Source organism: Barbus barbus, assembly GCF_936440315.1.
Source record: "Barbus barbus genome assembly, chromosome: 14".
Taxonomy (NCBI): domain Eukaryota; kingdom Metazoa; phylum Chordata; class Actinopteri; order Cypriniformes; family Cyprinidae; genus Barbus; species Barbus barbus.
In genome coordinates, this window is record NC_136742.1 from 22,218,449 (window position 1) to 22,243,469 (window position 25,021).

Sequence of the window (25,021 nt, forward strand, 5' to 3'; positions counted from 1 at the left end):
TTTGTGTGTGTGAAGATATCACTTCAAGCCATAAAACATTCTCCCTAACAATAATATCATCTGTCATCATGAAGATTATATTTATTGCCTCGGAATTTGTGTGGATATTTTAATTTTTATGTATAATGTGCTGACAATTTAAACCAAATAAAATAGGATAATGTATCTTGTTGCAAAGTTATTACAAATTGTTTTTTAAAAAGGGCCATTAAGAATGCACACACAGAAAACAAGGTAAAAGTATAAGACTTATTGTGATTTATTTCAAAATGTCATATTTCAAGTATAAAAATAAGCAAATATCAATACTTTAAAACATAAAACATAAGTGTTCACAAAGACACAACAGTGTGTGAGATTTCGTTAGAAAGAAAACTTTTAGTATTCTGAGATCTTGAGATGTTTCAGTATGGAGATTGAAGGAAACAAAGGAAGAAAAAAGGCAGACGGTAAACAAACAACACAAGTTAAATCATTTTAACATTGTAAACAACTAGGAACGTGATTCAAGTAAAATCATGACACACTCAGCATTATAGTAGTGCTAAAATCTGAGGTCTAATGTAATTTTTTTTTTTTACAATACATACAATGTACATATTTAATAAATAGTTAAAAACAAAGCATCAGGTTTGTACAAAAACCATTAAAAATACAAAAATATGAATTAAAAGAATTTTCTCAGTACAATAAATAAAATAAATAACCTATAAATAAATAAATAATAAATATCTTTCTTACAGAATACATCTATCAGAGTTCAGATGCCCGTTCTTTCAGTAAAACTGTTGGGTTGACGTTTTGATCCGAGTGGGAAGTACTTGCATTAATGGTGGTTTGTACTGAATCTTTTACATTAGACACATAGAAGGATGCCATAGGGCAGGGCCCTTTGACATTATTGCAAACCAATTTCTGCAGAGAGGCAGTATTGACAATCTCAAAGCCCACTTTGCCACCAAAGGTGCTCGGTTTCCAGTACTCGGGGGAACAGATGGGATTTCCCATAAGTCCTTTGAGGGAGTAGGGGGCACCCATTTCCACCATGGTCTCCCCAAAGATGGCGTTGAGCCTGGGCTTCTCAACCAGCAGCCCAGCATAAAGCTCCACAGCATCCACATCCCCGTACATCTCTTCAAGTTCAGCAGCCATCTCCTTTTCCCCTAAAACATAAAACAAGCTCAGTCAACTCAAAATTGTTATCTGAATTACCACTGATTTTACAATATCTGCATTCTACAGGCTATGCTTTTCAAATACAGGTGGACGTAGGTAAAGTTTACATGTGATATTGTAGAAAACATCCATATTCAGACCAGATAAATGGAAATATATTAACCCTCACCTGTCATTTCTTCGAAGGATTTGTATGGCTTCATGTTGAAACGTTTCCTGTAGGCATTGATAGATTGGTAGCGCATTTGCCTGCTGTCTTCAATTGACTTCATGGCCACCTTTAACACAGCTGGTGCAACATTACGCCCTCCAGCCACCTGAAGTAGAAGACAAGATTTATAATTCACCAAACCCTCACCAAGGGCGGTACCTTGCAACAGTATCTACAACAGGCTAATGCAAAACAAGTCAAACTAAACTTCTTTTTCTTGTCTTATATTACATGAATGCTTACCCTTCCAGCAATCTGTTTGGTGAAGGACTCAACCAAACTGTTGACGCCATGGTCTGTCAGTATAGATGTGTTGAAGAGAAACTGCTTATAATTGTAGACTTCATCCTGGACGTGAAATTCATCAGGCATAAGGGGATGCCAGTGGTAAAGAGTGTTGAACTCAGAAGAGATCCTGTTCTGGTACTGGAAACGCTCGTTGAAGAGAAGCTCAGGATCAAACTTGAGCTTAAAGTGGTATCCACTGAGATGTTGCACATAATCTTCAATGACAATTTTGATCGTCTCACCTATAGAGTCAGAATATACAAAGGTTAGAACCATGAGAGTTCTTGTACTTGCATTTTGAGGTACAACTATTAATACATCCTTGAACCCATTCTGCAAAATATCCAATTTACATTATATACTTGTAGCCAATCTAAATTTCCTTTTGCTACGGGACACTCACCAATAAGGATGAGCCGTGCGGTCTGAAACAGCCTCTCATCATCCCATTCAGGATGCTGCTGCTTTAGTATATCACACACTCGGTTGTGTTCACGCAGCCAGATGGTGGCATACATCATGAGCCCGGGAACCAGTCCAAAGGCTTCGTGACCAACGGCAAAGCGATGGGACTCAGGTACATGAGGAGGGTAGTGCATGTCTACTTGAACCTCACTGACTGTCGGAGGATAAACCTCACCATCCAAAACCTGGTTAAGGCAATGAACATGAATTTTCAGACATGAATGCTTGCAATATGAAAGAGGAACGTGAAAAATGAGTAAGTAACAAGGCAGTAAAAATAGCAAAGTTGCCTAATGGGAAGGGAGGATGAGGTAACCTGGAGTTCAGTGAAATGGAGTTTATTTTAGTTAATTTTGGGGTGGTGACATTCCTTACTTGATATCTCAGCTTGCCATCCTTGAAAAGTCTCAGCTTGTGTTGGCGTTCAAGGTCCTCTCCGTATATGTGTCCCAAGTCAACCTAAAAACATAAGGCCAAGTCAGTCAGATGCTACAGTGAATGTGAAGGACTGTTAATAAGTTAGAGTCACTTAAAAACGTCCTATCTATGAGATACACACCCCATGATTCAGGGCTCTTGTGAAGGCTGGACCTTTCTTCATGTCTGTTTTGAAGAACTGGTGTGTAAAATGTTGGGCAAAGAAAGCGAACATAAGGCTGGTGTGTTGAGGGTCTGGAATGAACTTCCTCCTGAGAAGCAGTTTCTCAGCCAGAAGCTTTACATCTGGCAGCTCTTTCTTTCCTGTTAAAACAAAAGAAGAAGAATTGAGAAAAAGACATCCACTATATTTTTACATCTCCAGTTATGAGTGTTAAACACCAACCCAAAACTGTTACAATAAACCAGGAGTTCAAGCATTCTGTGCAACTGTAAGTTATTTTAGCCTCTGACCTCAGTGACTTTAATTAATGGAGATGAATCTCTCAGCTATAATGCTGTAAGAACATTATATTTATTTAAGCTTTTCTCATCCACACACCCAAAGCAAGCAGGCAGGCAGGTTGCGTCCGCAAGCTTCCTGTCTAGCTGTGATGCCAGAAGTGTGAATAGTAAGAAATGTGAGAAAACAGGTCTGAGGGCAAAGAAGCTCACCTGCGACTCCCATTGGTGTTGGGCAATCGTGCGGGACAGGAGGCAGCGTGCGAGTGTAGTAGGAGAGATTTGAGTAGGCTTCCCAGCTTTTGTAACCATAGTCAGCATTGAATATAGGGGGGCTCTCAATCAGATGGGCACGAGCTGGTTTAGGAGGAAAATACATTTTTAAAAGTCAGTTTTAATTTTGAGTTGCATTTATAATTTACATTATTTTAAAGTTACATTTTTTAAATAAAATTATTTGAAAGTGTATGAGTTAATGATATTTCAGGAAAGAAAAGCAAAACCTACATGTTAGCACGTATCTCATTATGCCGTTTCTCAAAAACGACACGTTGTTGAGAATATTCCACAAGCTTTTGAAGTGTGTGAGAATATAATGCACCGTGTTGGGAGAAGGCTTCAGAGAAATTTTCACCCATGTTAGAAACTCAGCTGTAAAAACGACACCAAATTAAAAATTAGTCAGGTATTGGCAGATAACAGGAAGCCAATTTTTTTACAGAAGTCTATGCAGTTTACACTTACGTGTTGTGCAGTTTTGACCGTGATATCCAGTGCGTGTGCAGTCACATTCATACGAGTCTGAGCCCAATGCCATACAGACACCTCGATTCTGACATGGCTGAGAGCAACAGGGGTTGGCTGCATCACCAAAAATATTGATTATTTTAGACATCTTAACTTACATCATTTTGATAATACTAAATAACCATAACAGATGTGAATACGAAAATGTATAAATTAAGTAATGACTTACCTCCTAGGCAAACCATGAACCCCAGGTGCAAAAGAATAAATAATACCAAACTGTTCATCCCAGTGGCGTACAGTAGCCTACTAGAGGATTGGGTCGTTCCTCGCCAGTTCAGATCAGAGAATGAATGAACTTCCGAGTGAGAGAGGTGCAGTTATAAGAGCAGCGGAGTGACGCAACATGCTGGACTCGAAATGCTTGAAATGAATTCCACCATGACTCATCATTTGCGCGTCTACAGCAGTGCAAGAGGATATAGACAGTGATATAATCGTTTGTTGATATAGTGTAGGCCTATCTATTGATTATCGTCATAAACTATTCCGAAGGCTGTCGGGAGATAAGATAACAGACTCCTAGTTTATTATATGTAAATTATGTAATTTTATCTTTTTTTTGTCACTTACCAATAGGAAGCAAAAGAAAACTTTCTAATAAACTGTAATTATAATAATAATTTGATACACCCTCTGCTAAGTGATCAATTTTATTTAAATTGTTTTTAATTCGAGTCAAATTCTGAATTAAGATGCATTTAGATTTTTCTTTCTATTTTTTTGGGACGCCTATGTGGTGGTTTAATCTCGTGATTGTAAAAAAGGGGTAAAGTCTTATTCAATTAAATTTAATAGGAAAAAAAGGACAAAGGTTAAAATGTTACCACAAGTCGATTGGAATACACTTTTTTTATTTATTAATTCTTAAAACACAAAAGCAATACTGTTTAATGATAACTAAGCTATTTAAAACATTCAATCCATATTAAAAAAATCATCGTTAATGCATTAAGCCTACATAAAAATATTTGAAACCAACATGAGTACACAGATTGCATTTATATAAAAGTAACGTGTTTTGAACGAGCCTTTTTTTAAAGATTCGTTTTTTGTTATTAATCTTCTTCATAATCCTCGTTTTCTGCGCATAAGGAATTGCCACCTTGTGGCAGGAATGAATGACTAAACCGCATAGGTCCGCTAGCAAGACAAACCTGTTTTCCTCTTCATCTCTGCTGACTGTTACCTCGGGAAAACTTCACTCTTTCTTTATGATTGTTAATCATAAAGAAAGCATTTGAAACATATAGAAACGTTTCCAATCTGTACAATACTGCTTTATAGTGCTTCATAATAGTGCTTTTTATAGCCATATAACAAATGAAAAGCAATGCACACAGAGCAGGACAAGGAACGATACTGCTGGGTGAAAATGAGACTTTATCATCATAGGAAGCCTGTTGTAGTACCTCCTCTTTTTTTCTGCTGATAGAAGCGCAGTCTCTGCATGGAAGACGACTGATTTTTTTATTTTTATTTGTTTCTAGATTTCTGGCTTGGTGCGCACTCCAGCCCAGGGTAAGATGAAAGATTAATTACTCAGTATGTTAGTTGTTTACTGCAGGTAAGGTGTAGTTCATATAACATCACGTCACGTGGAAATAGCGGTGCGAAGCTCGGAGAAAATGTCAGCTCTGTAAGTGTAACCTACTGACAGTTTAAGGGCAACTGCGTGTTTTAAAAAGTCTCCATTAGTTTCAGAATACGCTGTATAAATGTCAAAAGCACATCTCTGTCCATCTAGGACTTTGAAGTTAAACTACATGACAGCTGCAGCCTGCTGGAGTTTTGTGATAGATAGGCCATAACGGCATGTTGACAGATGATCGATCTGTCTCAGATCTTCAGTGTTGAGAATCTCCCTGCAATCAAATAAACCTTTTCTTAGCAAAATCAGAATGTAGATCATGTGCGAGATCGGAGTGTAGCGCGTTGTAGTTTTAGTAATTAAAAAAATACGGATTTGGTGGCAGAGTTTCATTTCATAAAAACGTTTATTAATAGCACCCTACTTCAATAAAATAGATCAGTATGTATGTAATATAATATACTGATTGTTAATGAGAGTTTCGAGGAACTATCTTATTGATTTGATTTGTCTTAATGTGTTTTTGTCATGTCTACGTGACCATTTCCACTCTACAGTGAAGAGAGCTCGCTCTGGCTCAGTGTGAAAATTACACGCACTGATGAGCATCAAAAGCTTCGTGCATCACCCAAGGTCCAGTCAGGTCAACGACTGATGTGTATTCGTGCTTTTGTGCAGAAGGTTTTATGGATGGGTTGGTTTAACTAATCGGAGAACCTGACATTCTCTGTTACGAAATTTTAGCTTCCGGATTATTCACTCTAATACATGCAGTTTTAATGCTGACTTCTAAACACATTATTATAGTGATTTTTATTTAGCCTAACTGTTGTCATTGCAGTTAACCAGTGCAGCTACATGTTACTTCTGTGCTCAGTGCGTGTCACAATGCAGCTCAGACTGTGGAAGTCAGATTTGTAACAGTTTCATCCTGCCACAGCCACTATCTCTGCTGATTCGCTGCACACTTCCCGTTTTTAATATGCTTATTTTGTCTTCGTTTCAGTCCATCTGTAAAGCCTATCCCTATTCCTTCTTTACTCATACACAACATGCACACACACTTGCACCAATGCCCTGCTCAATTGGTTCTTAGTACAAGGTAAGGCAGATTAAATTTAAACATTTGTGTTGCTGTTTAGAATTTGTAATCATTCTTTACAATCCTAACCATGTCTTTAGTAAATATAGTGTTAGTTGTATTAGAATAACAAATGTCATGTATGTGTGAGTGTTTTTTAATCTTTGTGTGTTGTATGTTCTTTGTGTGATTGTATAACCCCAAACCTCTTTCCATGTCATTTAATTTTAGTTTTGTCCCTATTCACATCATTAAAAATTACATTTTCATTGTTCATTTGATGTAAAATAATTCTCTAATTTAAACAAAGAAACAAATGTATTAAAACTAATCTCTAAAAACATGAACTCAAAATAAAACAATAAATAAATTTTTAAAAACAAGATATATAATAGAGTTTTTGTAATTTCACAGTAAAGTATCCCTGTCATTGAAAAATAACTCTTTTAATTTAATTACATTTTTATTTTTTTCAGTGCATTTAGATGTCCAGTGGCATAGACACCTTCTCTGGGAGCAAAGTTCTTTGAGGAATTCTGGATAACTGGCCAGTTTTGTCTAATTTAGAGGTGAAGGCACCATGTCTCTCACTGATCATCACATCTTTGTAAGTAGAAAAAAACCTCAGATTTATGCATAAAAATAGCAGTAAAAGCCTAAAACAGTGGAGTGTGGCTTTCAAGGTGGTAAGCCAAAACATAGGACAGTTTGTCCGCACAGATGGTTCAAGAAAACCACTATTTTGGTTTTCCAAGAACTTGTTTTTTTTTTAAAGTTTACACGAATGCTGATGTGCATCAGTGGGGATGCCATGATATAACATTCATAGCCTTTTTATGGACAGGTTTTTTGCTCTAGATTGGCCAATACTGGCTTACAAATAAAGAGCAAAATTATGTGGACACATTATGTAAACAGAAATATGCCATTATGAAATTATAGCCATACATCAAACTTTGTTTTATGAAGTCAGGCTCCAAATAAATTCTCTTAAATATCAAGTTTAAGGGACACTGTACACATTGTGAATAAAAACAGAATGAAATTATGTGGAAGTTTCAAATTTCAATATTTTATTCAGAATACAACATAGATGACATATCAAATGTTTAAACTGAGAAAATGTATAATTTTAAGGGAAAAATAAGTTTATTTTAAATTTCATGGCATCAACACATCTCAAAAAAGTTGGGACAAGGCCATGTTTACCACTGTGTGGCATCCCTTCTTCTTTTTATAACAGTCTGCAAACGTCTGGGGACTGAGGAGACAAGTTGCTCAAGTTTAGGAATAGGAATGTTGTCCCATTCTTGTCTAATACAGGCTTCTAGTTGCTCAACTGTCTTAGGTCTTCTTTGTCGCATCTTCCTCTTTATGATGCGCCAAATGTTTTCTATGGGTGAAAGATCTGGACTGCAGGCTGGCCATTTCAGTACCCGGATCCTCCTTCTACGCAGCCATGATGTTGTAATTGATGCAGTATGTGGTCTGGCATTGTCATGTTGGAAAATGCAAGATCTTCCCTGAAAGAGACAACGTCTGGATGGGAGCATATGTTGTTCTAGAACTTGGATATACCTTTCAGCATTGATGGTGCCTTTCCAGATGTGTAAGCTGCCCATGCCACACGCACTCATGCAACCCCATACCATCAGAGATGCAGGCTTCTGAACGGAGCGCTGATAACAACTTGGGTTGTCCTTGTCCTCTTTAGTCCGGATGACATGGCATCCCAATTTTCCAAAAAGAACTTCAAATTTTGATTCGTCTGACCACAGAACAGTTTTCCACTTTTTGCCACAGTCCATTTTAAATAAGCCTTGGCCCAGAGGAAACGCCTGCGCTTCTGGATCATGTTTAGATATGGCTTCTTTTTTGACCTATAGAGTTTTAGCCGGCAACGGCGAATGGCACGGTGGATTGTGTTCACCGACAATGTTTTCTGGAAGTATTCCTGAGCCCATGTTGTGATTTCCATTACAGTAGCATTCCTGTATGTGATGCAGTGCCATCTAAAGGCCCGAAGATCACGGGCATCCAGTATGGTTTTCCGGCCTTGACCCTTACGCACAGAGATTGTTCCAGATTCTCTGAATCTTTGGATGATATTATGCACTGTAGATGAGGATAACTTCAAACTCTTTGCAATTTTTCTCTGAGAAACTCCTTTCTGATATTGCTCCACTATTTTTCGCCGCAGCATTGGGGGAATTGGTGATCCTCTTGCCATCTTGACTTCTGAGAGACACTGCCACTCTGAGAGGCTCTTTTTATACCCAATCATGTTCCCAATTGACCTAATGAGTTGCAAATTGGTCCTCCAGCTGTTCCTTATATGTACATTTAAATTTTCCGGCCTCTTATTGCTACCTGTCCCAACTTTTTTGGAATGTGTAGCTCTCATGAAATCCAAAATGAGCCAATATTTGGCATGACATTTCAAAATGTCTCACTTTCAACATTTGATATGTTATCTATATTCTATTGTGAATAAAATATAAGTTTATGAGATTTGTAAATTATTGCATTCCTTTTTTATTCGTAATTTATACAGTGTCCCAACCTTTTTGGAATCGGGTTTGTATATTATAATAAATATATTGGTGTAAAAGAAAAAAAAGATATGTTAAATCACACCAACCCCCAACAGTGCACTTATGGGCTTTGTCTCTTTTATTAGCACTTCCGTTTCCCCTAAATTTAGAGTTAGATGTAAAGATTGTAACGGTGTGTGGCTGTAGAGATGCGCATGACACAGGAGAAATCCAAAATAAACAGTCTTTAATTCAAACTTAAACTAGGGAGACAGGAGAACTCACAACCACAAACACATCAACTAAAGATAATACAGGACAAAGGAACACAGGGCGCCCTGGAGGCTGGTGCACAGGCATACAGGCCAGGATGGGTTCTGGAGGAGCAGGCACTGGAAGGCACTCCTCGGCACTGGAGGGCGCTCTGAAGGAGCGGAGTAGGACGGGACCAGCAGAGACAAAGGAGAACGGGACCCGTTGAGCTCTGTGAGGTGAGTGGGCTCCCAGTTGAGCTCTGGAGAGCATTCTGGAGCAGACTCGGGAGCGCATTCTGGAGTGGACTCGAGAGAGCGGATAGGGGCCGAGAACTCTGGAGGAATTGCTAGATCAAGGAGCTGTGATTGACACATTGGAGCATAGAATTCAGGCTTAGTTTCTGGAGTGGACTCTGGAGCAGATTCATGGGCTGTGGCGGACTCTGGAACAAACGCATGGACAGACATGCACAGGGGTGACAGTGGTTGCGTGCATTTGGTGTTCTCCTCAACCTCACCAACTGTGAGGGAAGAACCTCCCAGCCACAACACAGTCTTTATACTGAATGAGGGTACCTGTGATAATGGCTGCAGGTACCTGACAGAAAAGATCATCATCGAGTCCACTCCAGAAAAGGGTCTTCAAGGTGCCGTTGCTCGAGGCACAAAATGAACATGTCCAATAAAGTCCTCCACATATTGCTCCAGAGCCTGACTGTCCTGACGGATGGAGAGGAGATGGTCCTCTGCCTCCATTTGCTTTGAGTCCATCCTTGTTTTTTGGTCCTGTATTCTGTAACGGTGTGTGGCTGTAGAGATGCACATGACGCAGGAGAAATCCAAAATGAACAGTCTTTAATTCAAACACATTTTAAACACAAACACATCAACTAGGCTAAAGATAATACAGAACAAAGGAACTCAGGAGAACACAGGGCTGAAATGAACAGAGACCAAAGAGATAATTAATCAGACAGGTGGAAACGAATTAACTAATCAGGGAACACAAGAAAACAAGGTCAAGACAGGTAGAACAGAAAACAGACTCAAAACACACTGTACATGTGACAAAGATAGAAATGCATTCAAATTTTAAAAAGGTAAAAACTATAATTATTAAGTCCATGAAAGATTCTCTGTATACACTTATCAATGACGATAAAGATTATTATTAGTAGTTTTAGTAGAAGGGGAAGCACTAGAAGCAATAATGGTGGTGAGCTGAGTGTTCTGTGTATTTTTTAGGTTGAACAGCAAATCTCATACAAACTCATAGTGAAAGTGTTGCGAGCTGAAAATGTCACCAAGGGAGCTCTTGGAGACTTGTGTGAGTACTTATTTTCTATACTTTTTAAAGAAGTTTAGGTACTTCCAGAACAGGCATTGTACTTAATGCATTGCCTTCATCAGATTTAAGCTTCTAAGCTCAAAGGAATGAGACTTGATTTGGGTATTTTACAGAATAAATCATGATTGCTTCTAACAAACTAACTAAACATGCTTGCAGTGGATACCCCCGACCCATATGTGGAGTTGTTCATCCCCACTTCCCCAGAGAGCAGAAAGAAAACACGTCATATAGACAACAACATCAATCCAGAGTGGAATGAGGCATTTGAATTCATCCTCGACCCCAACCAAAACAACCTGCTTAAGGTAAAGAGAAACAAAATTTATTTTATCAACTAAACTTAGTTGGCTCTCCTTCAACATTACAGTCACTATAATAATGTAATTTGCTATTCACTACGCAACAGAGGAGCAGAAATGAATTTAAAAGGTGCAAAAGTGTGTAATTTCTGGCCCACTAGTTGTACCAGATGGGTTTCCAAACAGGTTTGCCTTTGTTTACTATTGTTGAAAACATGTAGTTTACTGTAGCTTTAAACTCACGGTATGTCAGGTTACCCCCCAAAAAACAGACCAATGTTATAAACCTCAAAATGTCTCTGCATATATAATTATATATATAATTGGGAGAGGAGAATGTTTTTTAACACTGAATAAATTACACACTTCCTGATTGCAATACATTGACATCATGTTGCTCTAATAAGGCCTTGCTATTTCCAACTCTGAGTAGTAAATTGAGCCTTTCTTCAATTCTTTTACGTTGATCAGGTTTTTGGAACGCACTGTTCTTAGTAGTGTACGTACAGTCAATGATATGGTTTCTGTCTCTTGTTTTCAGCTGACATTAATGGATGCTAACTATGTTGTGGATGAAATGTTGGGTATGGCTTCATATGACATCTCTAAACTTAAAGTTGGACAAACAGTACTGGTGTCATTTCTTATAGGAAAAGTAAGTTTTATCTATTTGAGAAGCACTTTCTCTATAGGAAAGTTTTTAAGAAAATCAATCCTGTCATATTTACTTTTATAGTACAATAGCTTATATTTAGATTATTATATTGTTAATGTAAGAACTCTCCTCTTCTGCCGTTGTTACATTTGTTTCTTTTTTTTCTTCTCTCCCTGCCTTCTTCCGTCTTTGATCTGGATTGTGGTAATGTCTGTTATTGTCGTTTCACAGATGACCAACATATACTTAGAGCTTTCCTTGGAGGAGTGGTATGTATAATCACAATGAACAAAACTGGCTTCTGTGAGTTGTGTACAATAAGATATAACTTTTATAGTTGAAGCACTACAAATCTGACTTTTTTTCCACTGTTCTCAGCACACCAATAGACCTGAGATTCAATCTGGATCTGTGCCCTAAAGAAAAGCTCTATAGACAACACCGGCACGGCAGAGTCATGCTGGGCATCAAGAAATTGTTGCACATGGAGGAACCTTCCTCCCTCCCTTCCTCTCCTCATGAGGTACCACTCATTCATTGACTGCTTCCTCCACTGGTCATGAAGTCTCATACAACCCACATTCCAGAAATGTTGGGACGTTTTTTTAATTTTTAATAAAATGAAAAATAAAAATTTCAAATTGCATGAGCCAATATTTTATTCACAATAGAACATGGATAGCATAAATGTTTAAACAGAGACATTTTACAATTTTATGCACAAAATGAGCTCATTTCAAATTTGATGCCTGCTACAGGTCTCAAAATAGTTGGGACGGGGGCATGTTTACCATGGTGTAGTATCTCCTCTTCTTTTCAGAACAGTTTGAAGAAGTCTGGGCATCGAGGTTATGAGTTTCTGGAGTTTTGGTGCTAGAATTTGGTCCCATTCTTTCCTGATATAGGTTTCCAGCTGCTTTCGTATTTTTCATTTAATGATGCGCCAAATGTTCTCTAGGTAAAAGATCTGGACTATAGGCAGGCCAATTCAGCACCCGGACTCTTCTACTATGAAGCCATGCTGTTGTAATAGCTGCAGGTTATGTGGTTTTGCATTGTCTTGCTGAAATACAAAAGGCCTTCCCTGAAATAGATGTTGTCTGGAGGGGAGCATATGTTGCTCTAAAGCATTTATATACCTTTCAGCATTCATTGTGCCTTCCAAAACATGCAAGCTGCCCATACCATATCCACTGATAACACGCTGGAAGGACTCCCTCCTCTTTAGCCCGGAGGATGTTATTTCCAACAAGAATGTCAAATTTGGACTCGTCTGACCATAGAACACTTTTCCACTTTGAAACAGTCCATTTTAAATGAGCCTTGACCTATGGACACGAAGGTGCTTCTGGACCATGTTCACATATAGCTTCCTTTTTGCATGATTCAAGATTTCAAGATTCAAGAGTTTTATTTGTCACATACACAATTATACAGAGTATAACCAGCAGTGAAATGTAGGTCAGGTCCGCTCCAAGGACAATGCAATTATAAAGTATACAAATATTAAGAGAAGAAAACTAGAAAAAAATAAAATAAAAGAATAAAATAAAAAGATAGATAAAAAATATAAATATAAATGTGCAGGTCAGTATGTTGTTGACTTAAATAGTACTAAGAGGAATGTGCAAAATAATGTGCAAAAAAGTTGTACAGGGTATATAATAGTAGCAATATGAGGTAGAGAAAAATTATGAATAGCTTATTGATATGGTGATATTTACATGGAGTCAAGTGATGTTATGACACAGAGTTAGAGTTTAGGAGCCTGATGGCCTGGGGGAAGAAGCTCCTCCTAAGTCTCTCAGTCTTTGCCATCAGGCTACGGAAGCGCTTACCAGATGGTAGGAGAGTGAATAGCTGGTTACCAGGGTGATTTGAGTCCTTGATTATTTTGACAGCTCTATTTTTGCAGCGTTTGAGGTAGATGTCCTGCAGAGAGGGGAGAGCAGACCCTGAGATGCGCTCAGCTAAGCGCACAACTCTCTGTAGTGCTTTGCAGTCCTGATTGGAGCTGTTTCCATACCACACTGAGATGCACTGAGTCAATACACTTTCTATGGTCCCTGAATAGAAAGTTTTCAGGATTGCTGGTGAGACCCTGAATTTCCTCAGCTGTCGCAGATGGTACAGTCTTTGCCTGGCTTTCTTTACCTGTGTTTGGATGTGTGTAGTCCAAGTCAGGTTCTCGGAGATGTTTACACCGAGGTACTTGAAGCTGCTCACCCTCTCCACAGGGGTCCCACTGATCATAAGAGGAGTGTAGGGCTGCTGCTGTCTCTTCCTAAAGTCCATGATCAGCTCTTTAGTTTTGCTCACATTCAGAGAGAGACAGTTGTCCTGGCACCATGATGTGAGTCTCTCTACCTCGTCCAAGTATGCGGTCTCATCGTTGTTGGAGATGAGGCCCAGAACCACAGTATCATCAGCGAATTTGACAATAGATGTGGAGCTGTGAGAGGACACGCAGTCATGCGTGTAGAGAGAGTAGAGCAGGGGACTCAGGACACAGCCCTGTGGGGCTCCTATGTTCAGAGTGATGGAATTTGAGGTGAACTGGCCAACTTTCACCACTTGAGGTCTGCCGGTGAGGAAGTCTTGAATCCAGTCACAGAGTGAGGAGTTTAGGCCGAGGTCTGTGAGTTTAGATGCCAGCTTGATGGGGACTATAGTGTTGAAAGCTGAGCTATAGTCAATGAATAGCAGCCTTACATAATTTCCATTGTTGCTATCCAAGTGTGTGAGGGAAGAGTGGAGAACGTGAGAAATGGCATCGTCCGTGGATCTGTTTGGGCGATAGGCAAACTGAAGAGGGTCCAGAGTATCAGGGATGGAGGAGCAAATGTGGCTCTTTACAAGTCTCTCAAAAACCTTCATGACTATAGATGTGATGGAGCTTTAGTTGGCATCTGCAGATGGCACGGCGGATAGTGGTTACCGACAGTGGTTTCTAGAAGTATTCCTGGGCCCATTTAGTAATTTCAATGACAGAATCACGCCGAAGAGTGATGCAGTGTCGCCTGAGGGCCCGAAGACCACAGGCATCCAACAAAGGTCTTCAGCCTTGTCCCTTACGCACAGAGATTTCTCCAGATTCTCTGAATCTTTTGATGTTATGCACTGTAGATGATGAGATTTGCAAAGCCTTTGCAATTTGACGTTGAGGAATGTTGTTTTTAAAAGGAATTCCTCAATCTTTTTACGCTTTCTTTCACAGATTGGAGAGCCTCTGCCCATCTTTACTTATGAGAGACTCTGCCTCTCTAAGACTTCCCTATTATAGCTAATCATGTTACAGACCTGATGTCAATTAACTTAATTAGTTGCTAGATGTTCTCCCAGCTGAATCTTTTTAAAATGTCTTGCTTTTTCAGCCCTTTGTTGCCCCCGAGCCAACTTTTTTTGAGGCCTGTAGCAGGCATCAAATTTGAAATAAGCTCATTTAGTGGATACAATTGTAAACTTTCTCTGTTTAAACATTTATATTCTCTATGTTCTATTGTGAATAAAATATTGGCTCATGTGATTTGAAAGTCTTTAGTTTTCATTTTATTCAAATTTAAAAAACATCCCAACATTTCCGGAATTCGGGTTGCATTTGGAATTAGACTGATTCTGGTTTACTGTGATGTTCTTTGTCACAGCCATTGTTCTTGTGAGCAAGAGGGGTGTGGTTGCATGAAAAACAGTACAGAACGTGTTTGATGCAGATGTCACCTCACTGGGATGCACATAGAAACACCTAATGAAATACAGCAGAAAGTTGAGTTGCGCTGGTGATGCAGAATTTCCTCACACAGCTCAGATTTCCACACAACTTTAGCAAAGTCGTCATATACCAGATAAGAAATTTGGCAAAATCAAGCAGCCGTGACAAAATATAAGAAATATTTGAGCATTAATGCTCTTAATGAAATGTAATGGTTTTGTTTTATGAATGGTCTCAGTTATCAAGTTTCTGTTTTCTTTGGTACATTACTTCTGCCTTTACTGATTCAATATTGGCTCAATGTGAAAATGGACATAATCTATGACGTAATCTATAAATGGACATATCTAAAGAGGAAATGTTAGTTAAGACCTGTCTCATAGGGCTTATGTATTACAGGGTGATTTCATAATCAAATAAATAAATGAACCATATGTAGGAAATGACAAACGTTAAACTGCTTTTGTGCATTTAAAGGATTAGTTCACTTCTAGAATAAAAATTTCCTGATAATTTCCTCACCCCTAAGTCATCCAAGATGTTGAGGAAAACATTACAGGATTTTTTCTCCATATAGTGCACTTCAAAAGGGGCCAACGGGTTGAAGGTCAAAATTGTTTCAATGCAGCTTCAAAGGGCTCTACACAATCCCAGCCAAGGAAAAGGGTCTTATTTAGCAAAACAATCGGTCATTTTCTAAAAAAAACAACAACTTTTATACACAGTCTAGGCAAAGGTTCAAGGAGACTGCTACTTAAAAACCCTAAGCAGGGGAGCAATCCCCGAGCTGGCACATAGCTATCCTCAGGTAGTCATATTCTTAGGAAGGAGAACCCTCTGTAATTGAACCCTCAGCCATCCTCCAGGGGTCCTGGAGCGGTAGCTGAAGATTGCCAAGACCACAGAGATTGGGCTATCTACCTAAAACCCTAACATGGGAGACAGCAAGTCTAGGCAAAGGGGCTCAAGGAGACCACTACTTAAATACCCTAGTAAGGGGAGTAGTCACCAAGCTGGAGCATAGCTATTCTCGAATAGTAGTTCCATCAGATAAGGCTGAAGATTGCCCAGACCACGAAAGTGGGCCATCTATTAAAATTCGAACGGGAGACAACAAAGTCTAGGAGAGGGGCTCTTGGAGACCACTACTTAAATACCCTAACAGAGGAGCAGTCGCTAAGCTGGAACAGTGATCTATTTTTCTAGGCAAGGATTCAGCGCTTACTTAAGAGAGCTTGTGCCAAGGGGAACCCAACCTAGTCATAGAAGCCAGGCTAGAACACAGCTGCCCTTAGAATACAGCTGTCCTAAACTATTGTTCCAAAATATATCCATGCCCAACGAGATTCTCCACACACAATAATATGCATATTAGAGAGGCACAACTGGGCTGAATATGAAACGACTCGGTGCTCACATTTCATTGTCATAACAATCCAAATACAATCCGAGGTGTCTGACACACCATTTAGAGAGGGTATGCAGCTCCCGCAGATCAAAGCAATCACCGCAAGCTGAGAAAAACTGTCGTGGCAAGGAGGGACCGTGCCACAAGACATGCGTTTTGTCCCGCATCCCTCGGGAATTAGAACAAGCACGAGTGGAGCATTGACATTTTGAATCATCATGCATAACACTGAACGCACATGCTCAATATAGCGCTATCTTCGGGATCTGATAATCCAAAAGAGAGCCTGTCCACTAGAGGACAGCGCGAGCTCCCTAGAAGGGGAACTTTAATTTCTTTTCGACTGAAGAAAGAAAGACATGAACATCTTGGATGACATGGGGGTGAGTAAATTATCAGGAAATTGTTATTCTGCAAGTGAACTAATCCTTTAAATGGAATGAGACAGGCCACTTAGTAAATACAGTTACATTACTGTTAGAAACATTAGCCTAGAAACGCTAAGGATCTGGAGCACAAACTCAAAGGAGCTTCGTTCACATCTTGTTAGGATAAATATGATTTCATGAAAGTATTACCAGTGTTACCTGATACGCTTTTTATGTTCTTAAAGACACAGTGTAACAGAATTAGTGACCAATCCTTTCTTCTATGCTGTGATGCACATGACATGAAATAGATTATCAAAAAGAAAAATTTAGTGCAGGGTCTTGTTTCAGTCCCTCAAAGCTTGCAGCCGACTGCAAGAAAAGGGTGCTGTTTAAGTGATGTCCAGTATACGTCACCAGATAAGAGTCTGTTGTTTCACTGGAAAGGTCAAATTATGACTTACTTTTAATTAAAAATGACAAAAAGTGAAAAAAGGAAAAAAAATGCATGGATAGATCCTTCATAATCAGATCTATAACTGACTTTAAATGCTTTCCAAGGGCATGCAGAAGAAGTAATTTAACTCCACATTAAAACATTCTGATTACTTTTGAATTAACTTTAGACAAGTTTTGTATTTTCAGTAATTCTGCAATGATGTGAATATAGCATAAATTACTGAAATCCAAGTTGAAGACAATTAATCCCAGATCATTTGAGGACACTCTTTGCAGTAAATTGTACGGCCAGTTTTTTTGACTGAATTTTTTAGCTCACTACCCCATTGTTAGTATTTTGGTGGCATTCTACTTTGTTACTAATATTTGTGTTTACTTGCATGCAGGTTCCAGTGATTGCTGTGCTGGGCTCAGGGGGAGGTTTCAGGGCAATGGTTGGGTTTTCAGGGGTTATGAAGGCTTTGTATGAGTCTGGAGTTCTGGACTGTGTCACATATATTGGTGGCCTATCTGGATCCACCTGGTATGAGGACATTTAACTAAGCTTTTTTTTATCTTTGCATATTCGTCTTTTCACTTCGTACTCCAATAAATGCTCATTTGCTGTTGTTTGTCTCACAGGTACATGTCCACTTTGTACTCCCACCCAGAGTTCCCCACTAAGGGTCCAGAGCAGATCAACCAGGAGCTGATGAATCGTGTGAGCAGTAACCCTCTCCGGCTACTCCTTCCCAAACACATCACTAACTATGTACATGCCCTGTGGAGCAAGAAGGCCACAGGACAGCCTGTTACCTTTACAGATATCTTCGGGATGTTGATAGGCGAGACGCTCATTCCTGCTGTAAGTATCTGATGTTTTGAGGGTTCACTTAGAAATACACAATGCTCATCTGGCAATACAAAGACTCCATTTCTCCTTCTGCTTTCTCAATAGAGGATGGACACTAAGTTGAGTGAGTTGCAGGAAAAGATAAATGAAGCTCAGGCTCCTCTACCCTTGTTCACCTGTCTGCATGTTAAACCAGATGTCTCTGAGCTTATGTTTGCAGGTGAAATGGGTTTACTTTTCTGTGCTTTTTTAAAACTCTATTGATCAATTTAAAAAGTGGTATTTCTTAATATAACAATTTTAACATGTATTTTAGAATTTCTTATTTAGTATCTGTGCTTGCATATTTGTGTCAAAATGTCTGCGATTACAATTTCAAGGGTAGGTTATTATTTTCTTTATGACATCAAAAATCTATTTCCATTGTGCCAACTAATTGTGTAGGGTAATACTATACCTTGGAAATATACAAAGACCATCAGCTACATTGTTTTCAGTGTGCTTACTGAATGAATGAAGGGGGGTGCCATTTATAGTAGTCTGACTTGTTGAACTGCCTGGGGAGAACCCAATTGCGTCAACAGATTAGTGTAAGAATGTGAACAAGTATGTAAAATTTCTTTTTTTAGTTCAAAGAACACTTGTATTGTTCTTCTAAATCCCTAATAAAGCCCTGAAGTGCCACACATTTCAGTTGTTTAAAGGTTTGTCTGGCAGTCTGTAATTGAAAATAGGCCATAGACATTCTCCTAATTCTGTTGCAATTGACTGAACAGGTCATGCCTCGTGAGCTGTTGGCAGCTCTCTCTAGTTTGAGAAGTAGAGAATGGAAACATTTTCTATAGACCTTAAGTAAATAAATTAATCTTACCTAAGAACAGATTTACAAATAAATTAATCTTACCTAAGAACAGATTTACATCACAAGTGAGCAGATTTTAATGCACATGGCTGTTTTAATACAACATAAATAGACCTCTTAATTATTGGCAGTTTTTTCAGACATCACACGTCACATATATTTTGTTTTTGGTATATACATGCATCAGTGCAGCTGGAATACATGCAGCTGAATGAAAGCAACTATTCAGACACTGAGACATTTAAGGGAAGCACCCTCACGTCACGTGTCATTGAGGTACTAAAATAATCCTAGGAGACAGAAAGACATCTGAACCACTCCTACATCCACAATAGACTAAAACTGTGGTAACTGTCAATACCTCAGACTTTGATTAATAATTTGTCTGAAAAAGCAATTTTCTTCAGACCCACTCACACAAAATAGCTTTTGTGTTTTGACTTTTGAGCGTTTCGTTTAGTTGATTCATGCATCTGCCTTCGTCAAAAGTGACATGCATTATCAACATTCTCAGGAAGCTGAAATCTGTAACACTGCTTTTGCACATTGTCAGAAACTATTTGAAATATACAATTTGTCATTATGTCTTGGAACCTAGTGTTGGTCTGTTGTCCAAAATATATATATTTCACCTATATATAATTAGGCCTCCTATTATTTTTGTAATTGTTACTGTTTATTTGTTGTCATGGGCATGTTTTGCAGATTTCTGTTGGTAGTGGATACATTTCTATTGTGATTGTGTTTTGATTGGTGTGTTTTAACTGACAGATTGGGTGGAGTTTAGTCCGTATGAGATCGGAATGGCTAAATATGGAACCTTCATGACCCCTGACATTTTTGGAAGCAAGTTCTTCAGGGGTAACGTGGTCAAGAAGCATGAAGAGAACCCTCTTCACTTCCTTATGGGTACAGTCTTTGTTTTCTGGATTTCTCTTAGTAGTAAGTGGAGAATCATGAGAAGAAGAAACTGAAATTGTCAGTGTTCTTATGGAAATAATGACACCATATAGTTGGAATTTTCACTGTCAGAGTCAAATATCACCTGATTTAAGGGTGTTGGTTCAGTCATTTACAATAATCTCGTCCTTACTGTATTGTAATGCAAGAGAAATTAGTGTTGTAATTCAATCGCACACACTCAAAATTTATGATTTGTGACCGTAAAGAAACATTCTTTGAAAGGTGTACTGCCTAGATAAAGTTTCACAGCAGATTAAGGTTTATTTTTACAACACTGACGTGAAGATCTGCAATGGTTGTTTTCTACTGTTTTAGCCAAAAAGTCTTATTTTACAATTTTATAACCTTGAATAATGAATAAAGACGAACATTAAATAGATTTTAAAATAAAGGCTAGATAATATCTCATCCTAATATGAACAAGAAATTTTGGAAAAAAAACAAAAACTAAAGTCTATTCTTAGGACCATTAGGTTAAATTAAAGTCAAGTACATTTGTAATGCACAATTGTAAGTAGCCTACACACCATGGTAGTATTTGAATTTATATTTTTTATACATGCAAATGTATGTATATGTTTACTTTTGATTTTGGGGTGAAATATAGCCAAATAATACAACATCATGTTTTAGTATGTGGGATACAGTGTGTTTGTAAATGTTGGACAGGTGTGTGGGGCAGTGCCTTCTCCATCCTGTTCAACAGAATTTTGGGATTCAATGATGTGCCCAACGGCAGCACCATGGAGGAAGAACTAGGTACGATCAACAGCTTTTTTACATATCCAAGAACAGTTTTACATGGCCTTTCTACACCTTTTTTCTTTTAATGAAAACACATCCGTTTTCATCTGCATGCCACACAAATTTCTAAAGATTTGAATGGAATGTAAATGTCCTTGATTCACAAAGTTCTACATATTCTCCTTTCCTTGTGTTTTGGAAGAATATGTTGCAGAATGATGGTGCCTTCTGTTGACATCTGTTGGAGCTGGTTTGCAGTGTGGTTTTGATGCTTGTTTGCACATTTATTCCACAGAACAGATCAAACCGGAACACATTGTTGGAGAGGACAGTCTAGATAATGATGAAGACCCACATAAAGGTGAGATTTTACAACATCTACACTACACAGTAAGTAGCCTGGTACAAACATTTTTACATTTTAATGCCACAAACCCCCAAAATTAGGAACTTTTTCCAAAAATATAAAGGCAGGTACATATTTGCATGTATAAAGACCAGATTTCTACCAAGGAAAAATTAAAAAAATAGTTTATGTATAAAATATTATTTGGAAAATATTACAATAATAATGTCAAATTTATTTTTATTAAATCACTTTATGTATGCATGCATGAATTGTATTGTAAAAAAAAAATTTAATTATTATTTTTTCAGTGAGCTTACTATTTTTCTGGATCCCACATCACCCCATTAAAATAGTGCAAATCCTTAAATATAATGATTTTGGTTTTGTCTTACATCTGCAGAGGAAGAGTATCAGGCCAGCTGGATTCAGCGCATGGTTAGCTCTCTCTTCAGTGACTCAGTTCTTTTTAAAACACGAGAAGGCAGAGCAGGAAAAGTATACAACTTCATGTTGGGCTTAAACCTCAACAATGATGTGCCACTTTCCTCTTTCAATGAGACCGCCAGTCCCATGGAGGATGAGGTTGATGCGGTCACAGGTAAGAGTTTGTGTTTGTTATGGTCATTTAAATTTACTGAATTATCAGTAAAGTGTTGCCTTATTTCTTGTTCTTGTCTAATTTTGGATGCTTTCAGACCCATTTGAGTTTGACCGTATCTATGAGCCGTTAGACGTAAAGAGCAAGAAAATTCACGTGGTGGACAGTGGCTTGACCTTTAACGTGCCTTATCCACTGATTCTAAGACCTCAGAGAGGTGTTGACCTCATTATCTCCTTCGACTTTTCTGCCCGACCGAGTGACTCTAGTCCTCCATTTAAGGTTAGTACTCGGGCTAATCAATCAATTCAACATGTTAATTTAGTGTCATCAATTTTTAATAAACAAAGAAATAAAAAACAAGCAATTATCTGTATATCAGTTATATAGCATAAAGAACAGACAATATGTATGACACAGGTTTTGTAAATGATTGTTCCTTTGTAGGAACTTCAGCTAGCAGAGAAATGGGCACGAATGAACAAACTTCCATTTCCCAAGATTGACCCAAAGGTGTTTGATCGGGAGGGGATGAAAGAGTGTTATGTATTTAAGCCCAAACAAGGAGAAAAGAACTGCCCTACTATCATCCATTTTGTCCTGGTCAATATTGAATTCAGGACGTTCAAAGCTCCAGGTTTGTGTTCTTTGTTTGTGTCTAGTACTTAGGGATTTTTTTAATGAAATAGTCAGCTTTGCATATGCAGATTTATAGTCAATTCCGACAAATTCAGGGAATTCTGTCCTGTGATTTGCACATTAGTTTGTGTAGTGATGATTGTGTTTGACTCTTTAATGAGCTGGTTGATTTACATTTCTGTTTATGTAATGCATGAAGTGGGCATGATTCTATACAGTATGAATCTTATATGTTTTGATGTTTTATACAAAAGTGTGGTGTATTTTAAAGGTGTTCGACGTCAGACGGACAAAGAGAGAGAATTGGCAGACTTTGACATCTTTGATGACCCAGAGACACCCTACTCAACCTTCAATTTTCAATATTCCAATCAAGCCTTCACCCAGCTACATGATCTTATGGAATTCAACACGCTTAACAACATAGAGGTCAGTCCAGCTCAGATACGTTCTGATTTATGTTTTTTATATTAACATTCCACTTAATTTAGATTGATAGTACTACTTGTTCTCATAGTTTCAATGGGAAACAATAATTTAAAGAATAATGTTTGTAATGTATTACAATTAGGTATATCTGATATATTGTGTGGGTTTGTTTGAATCCGTTTCTGAATTCTCAATGTTTCTTTTGCTTCATGTTTAGGCTTGTTTATGCAAGTCAAGTTTTTTAAATCTTTTATCACCATTATTATCTAGGTCATCAAAGAAGGCATAAAGGACAGTATCTTGTATAGGAAGGAGACTCCATCTCGCTGCTCTGCCTCTCTTTCTCTCAGTCAAGTCCAAAACAAAAAACACCTGAACAGGGTGTCCAAAGGACAAGCATGCCAATAAGTATTCAGAGTGTGATGGCATTCTAGCCACAGGAAGTTAGATGTCACACATCTCATTATGGAAACACTTTTTTTTAAACTGAAAACTAACTCCGCAAACTGTGAAACCAGATGATCAGGTTTGGTTCCCAGGTTTGGTTCTCTTTTTAATAATAAAAAGAGAAGTGGTGAGTGACACAATGAAATGACCATTTACAGTCTAATTGTTGACATTAGGTTGTGCAGGTGTTTTAGTTTTTCTAGAAATTGCTGTGTGAACTTCTATTAAGATGCATAATGTCTATTTAAAGTGCAGAGAGATTTACGTCTTGTCGTTAGTTCACCCAAAAATATTTTTTTTGTTATCATTTACTCAACCTTATGTAATACTTTTTTTAAATTCTTCTGCAGAGCATAAAAAATATTTTGAAGATCATTGGGGTCCAAAAAATATTGATCTTCATTGTATAGGCAAACAAACACTTTTCTAAATATATTCTTTGGTGTTCTACAGAAGTCAGGTTTGGAACAACATGTGGGTGAGCAAATGACAACAGAAGTTTCATTTTTGGTTGAACTGTCCTATTCAATATAAAATTATCCTTTGATAATAATAATCAAAACAATCCCAAGGATGTGACCAAAAGTACCTTTGGGCTTTTGGTGTGTTTGTTTATGTTTTAATGGCAACTTCTAAAACGACATATGAGTCCTGATTTATGTTTTATAAACTGAGGGAGTGCCTCAACAAAAGAGCAACATCCTGAGGTACAAAACAAACCATGAAACTATGGCAATGTCACCGTTATCCTGCTTTAGTAGGTTATTTGAAGTTATTGCTTAGATGCAGAGAGAGTTTTTATTTTGAGCTGTGTCATTTCCCTTTACCCTTAACCACTATTGTCCATTTGTATCTGAGTGAAAGGTAAAAGAAAAGTAGTTAATCCTCAAACCAACACTTCGATATCAGGAAGACATTATGCACCTTTTTCACACAGTACAATGGTAGATCACGACACTGACTTTATAAAATTGACTCCACTATACCTGCTGCAACTGTGAACTTGGTAGATGATATAAACTATTGAAGAATGACTGTTTAAGATCTAAATGTCCTGCTCTGTCTTACTATAGAGCGTATTTGAACCTTTTTGGCCCTTTTTTGGGATTAATTTGGGATTTATTGACAAGGTCATCATCAGTTTGTACGTGCAGACTCACTAAGTATTCATTTAGTATTTATTTATATAACCATGAATTATGATGTTAAAAGTGTATAATGTTTTATTACAAAGCATTTGTATGCATTGTTTACACTTAATATAACATCTTAAGATGGTGATGGAATAATAAATCAGGCCTTAAATATATGAACAATGATTTTTTTGTCCTTATATTGCATCTCAGTGTCACCTTAGTCAAAACCAACGTGTTTTGAGACAACATACCTTTGCAAAGGGTTAAGGCATATTATGTCTTATATAAGAGGATCTGTTTTTAGTAACATTTTAGGCTATATGTTAGAAATACATCTGAATACTTTAGCAGATTCACATATTCTCAGCGCTGATCTACTTTAGTCTCATCTTTCATGATCACTTAAAATCATACTGATAGTTTCAAAACATATCATAGTAGTAATATTATGTTCCAATACGTATATGGGCCATTCTACAGAATTGGA

The 25,021-nt window shown here is 37.9% G+C and overlaps 2 protein-coding genes across 5 annotated transcripts; one reads left to right on the forward strand and one right to left on the reverse strand.

Moving 5' to 3' along the window:
• Positions 1–236: 236 nt before the first annotated feature.
• On the reverse strand, positions 237–4,118 carry LOC306880194 (prostaglandin G/H synthase 2-like). The gene is made up of 10 exons (XM_079433547.1): positions 3,996–4,118; positions 3,764–3,880; positions 3,527–3,670; positions 3,233–3,376; positions 2,700–2,881; positions 2,516–2,599; positions 2,079–2,325; positions 1,631–1,917; positions 1,346–1,493; positions 237–1,163 (listed from the first exon to the last, which is right to left on the reverse strand). Exons 1-10 carry the CDS (start codon positions 4,051–4,053, stop codon positions 754–756), a joined length of 1,821 nt encoding a protein of 606 aa, XP_079289673.1. The 5' UTR covers positions 4,054–4,118; the 3' UTR covers positions 237–753.
• A 1,113-nt stretch (positions 4,119–5,231) lies between these two features.
• LOC306880210 (cytosolic phospholipase A2-like) lies at positions 5,232–24,716 on the forward strand. 4 transcript variants are annotated; one of them, XM_079433576.1, is made up of 19 exons: positions 5,232–5,347; positions 6,424–6,519; positions 6,975–7,105; positions 10,532–10,613; positions 10,794–10,942; positions 11,478–11,591; positions 11,823–11,860; positions 11,970–12,114; positions 17,922–18,058; positions 18,157–18,379; positions 18,473–18,587; positions 20,001–20,138; positions 20,862–20,951; positions 21,232–21,297; positions 21,686–21,883; positions 21,981–22,165; positions 22,331–22,520; positions 22,794–22,951; positions 23,222–24,716. In XM_079433576.1, exons 3-19 carry the CDS (start codon positions 7,079–7,081, stop codon positions 23,357–23,359), a joined length of 2,193 nt encoding a protein of 730 aa, XP_079289702.1. In that variant the 5' UTR covers positions 5,232–5,347; positions 6,424–6,519; positions 6,975–7,078; the 3' UTR covers positions 23,360–24,716. The 4 variants fall into 4 exon arrangements, with proteins under 4 accessions (XP_079289702.1, XP_079289704.1, XP_079289705.1 ...); XM_079433578.1 differs by having other exon boundaries at positions 6,975–7,067; XM_079433579.1 differs by lacking the exon at positions 6,424–6,519 and having other exon boundaries at positions 6,975–7,067.
• The last annotated feature ends 305 nt before the right edge of the window (positions 24,717–25,021 follow it).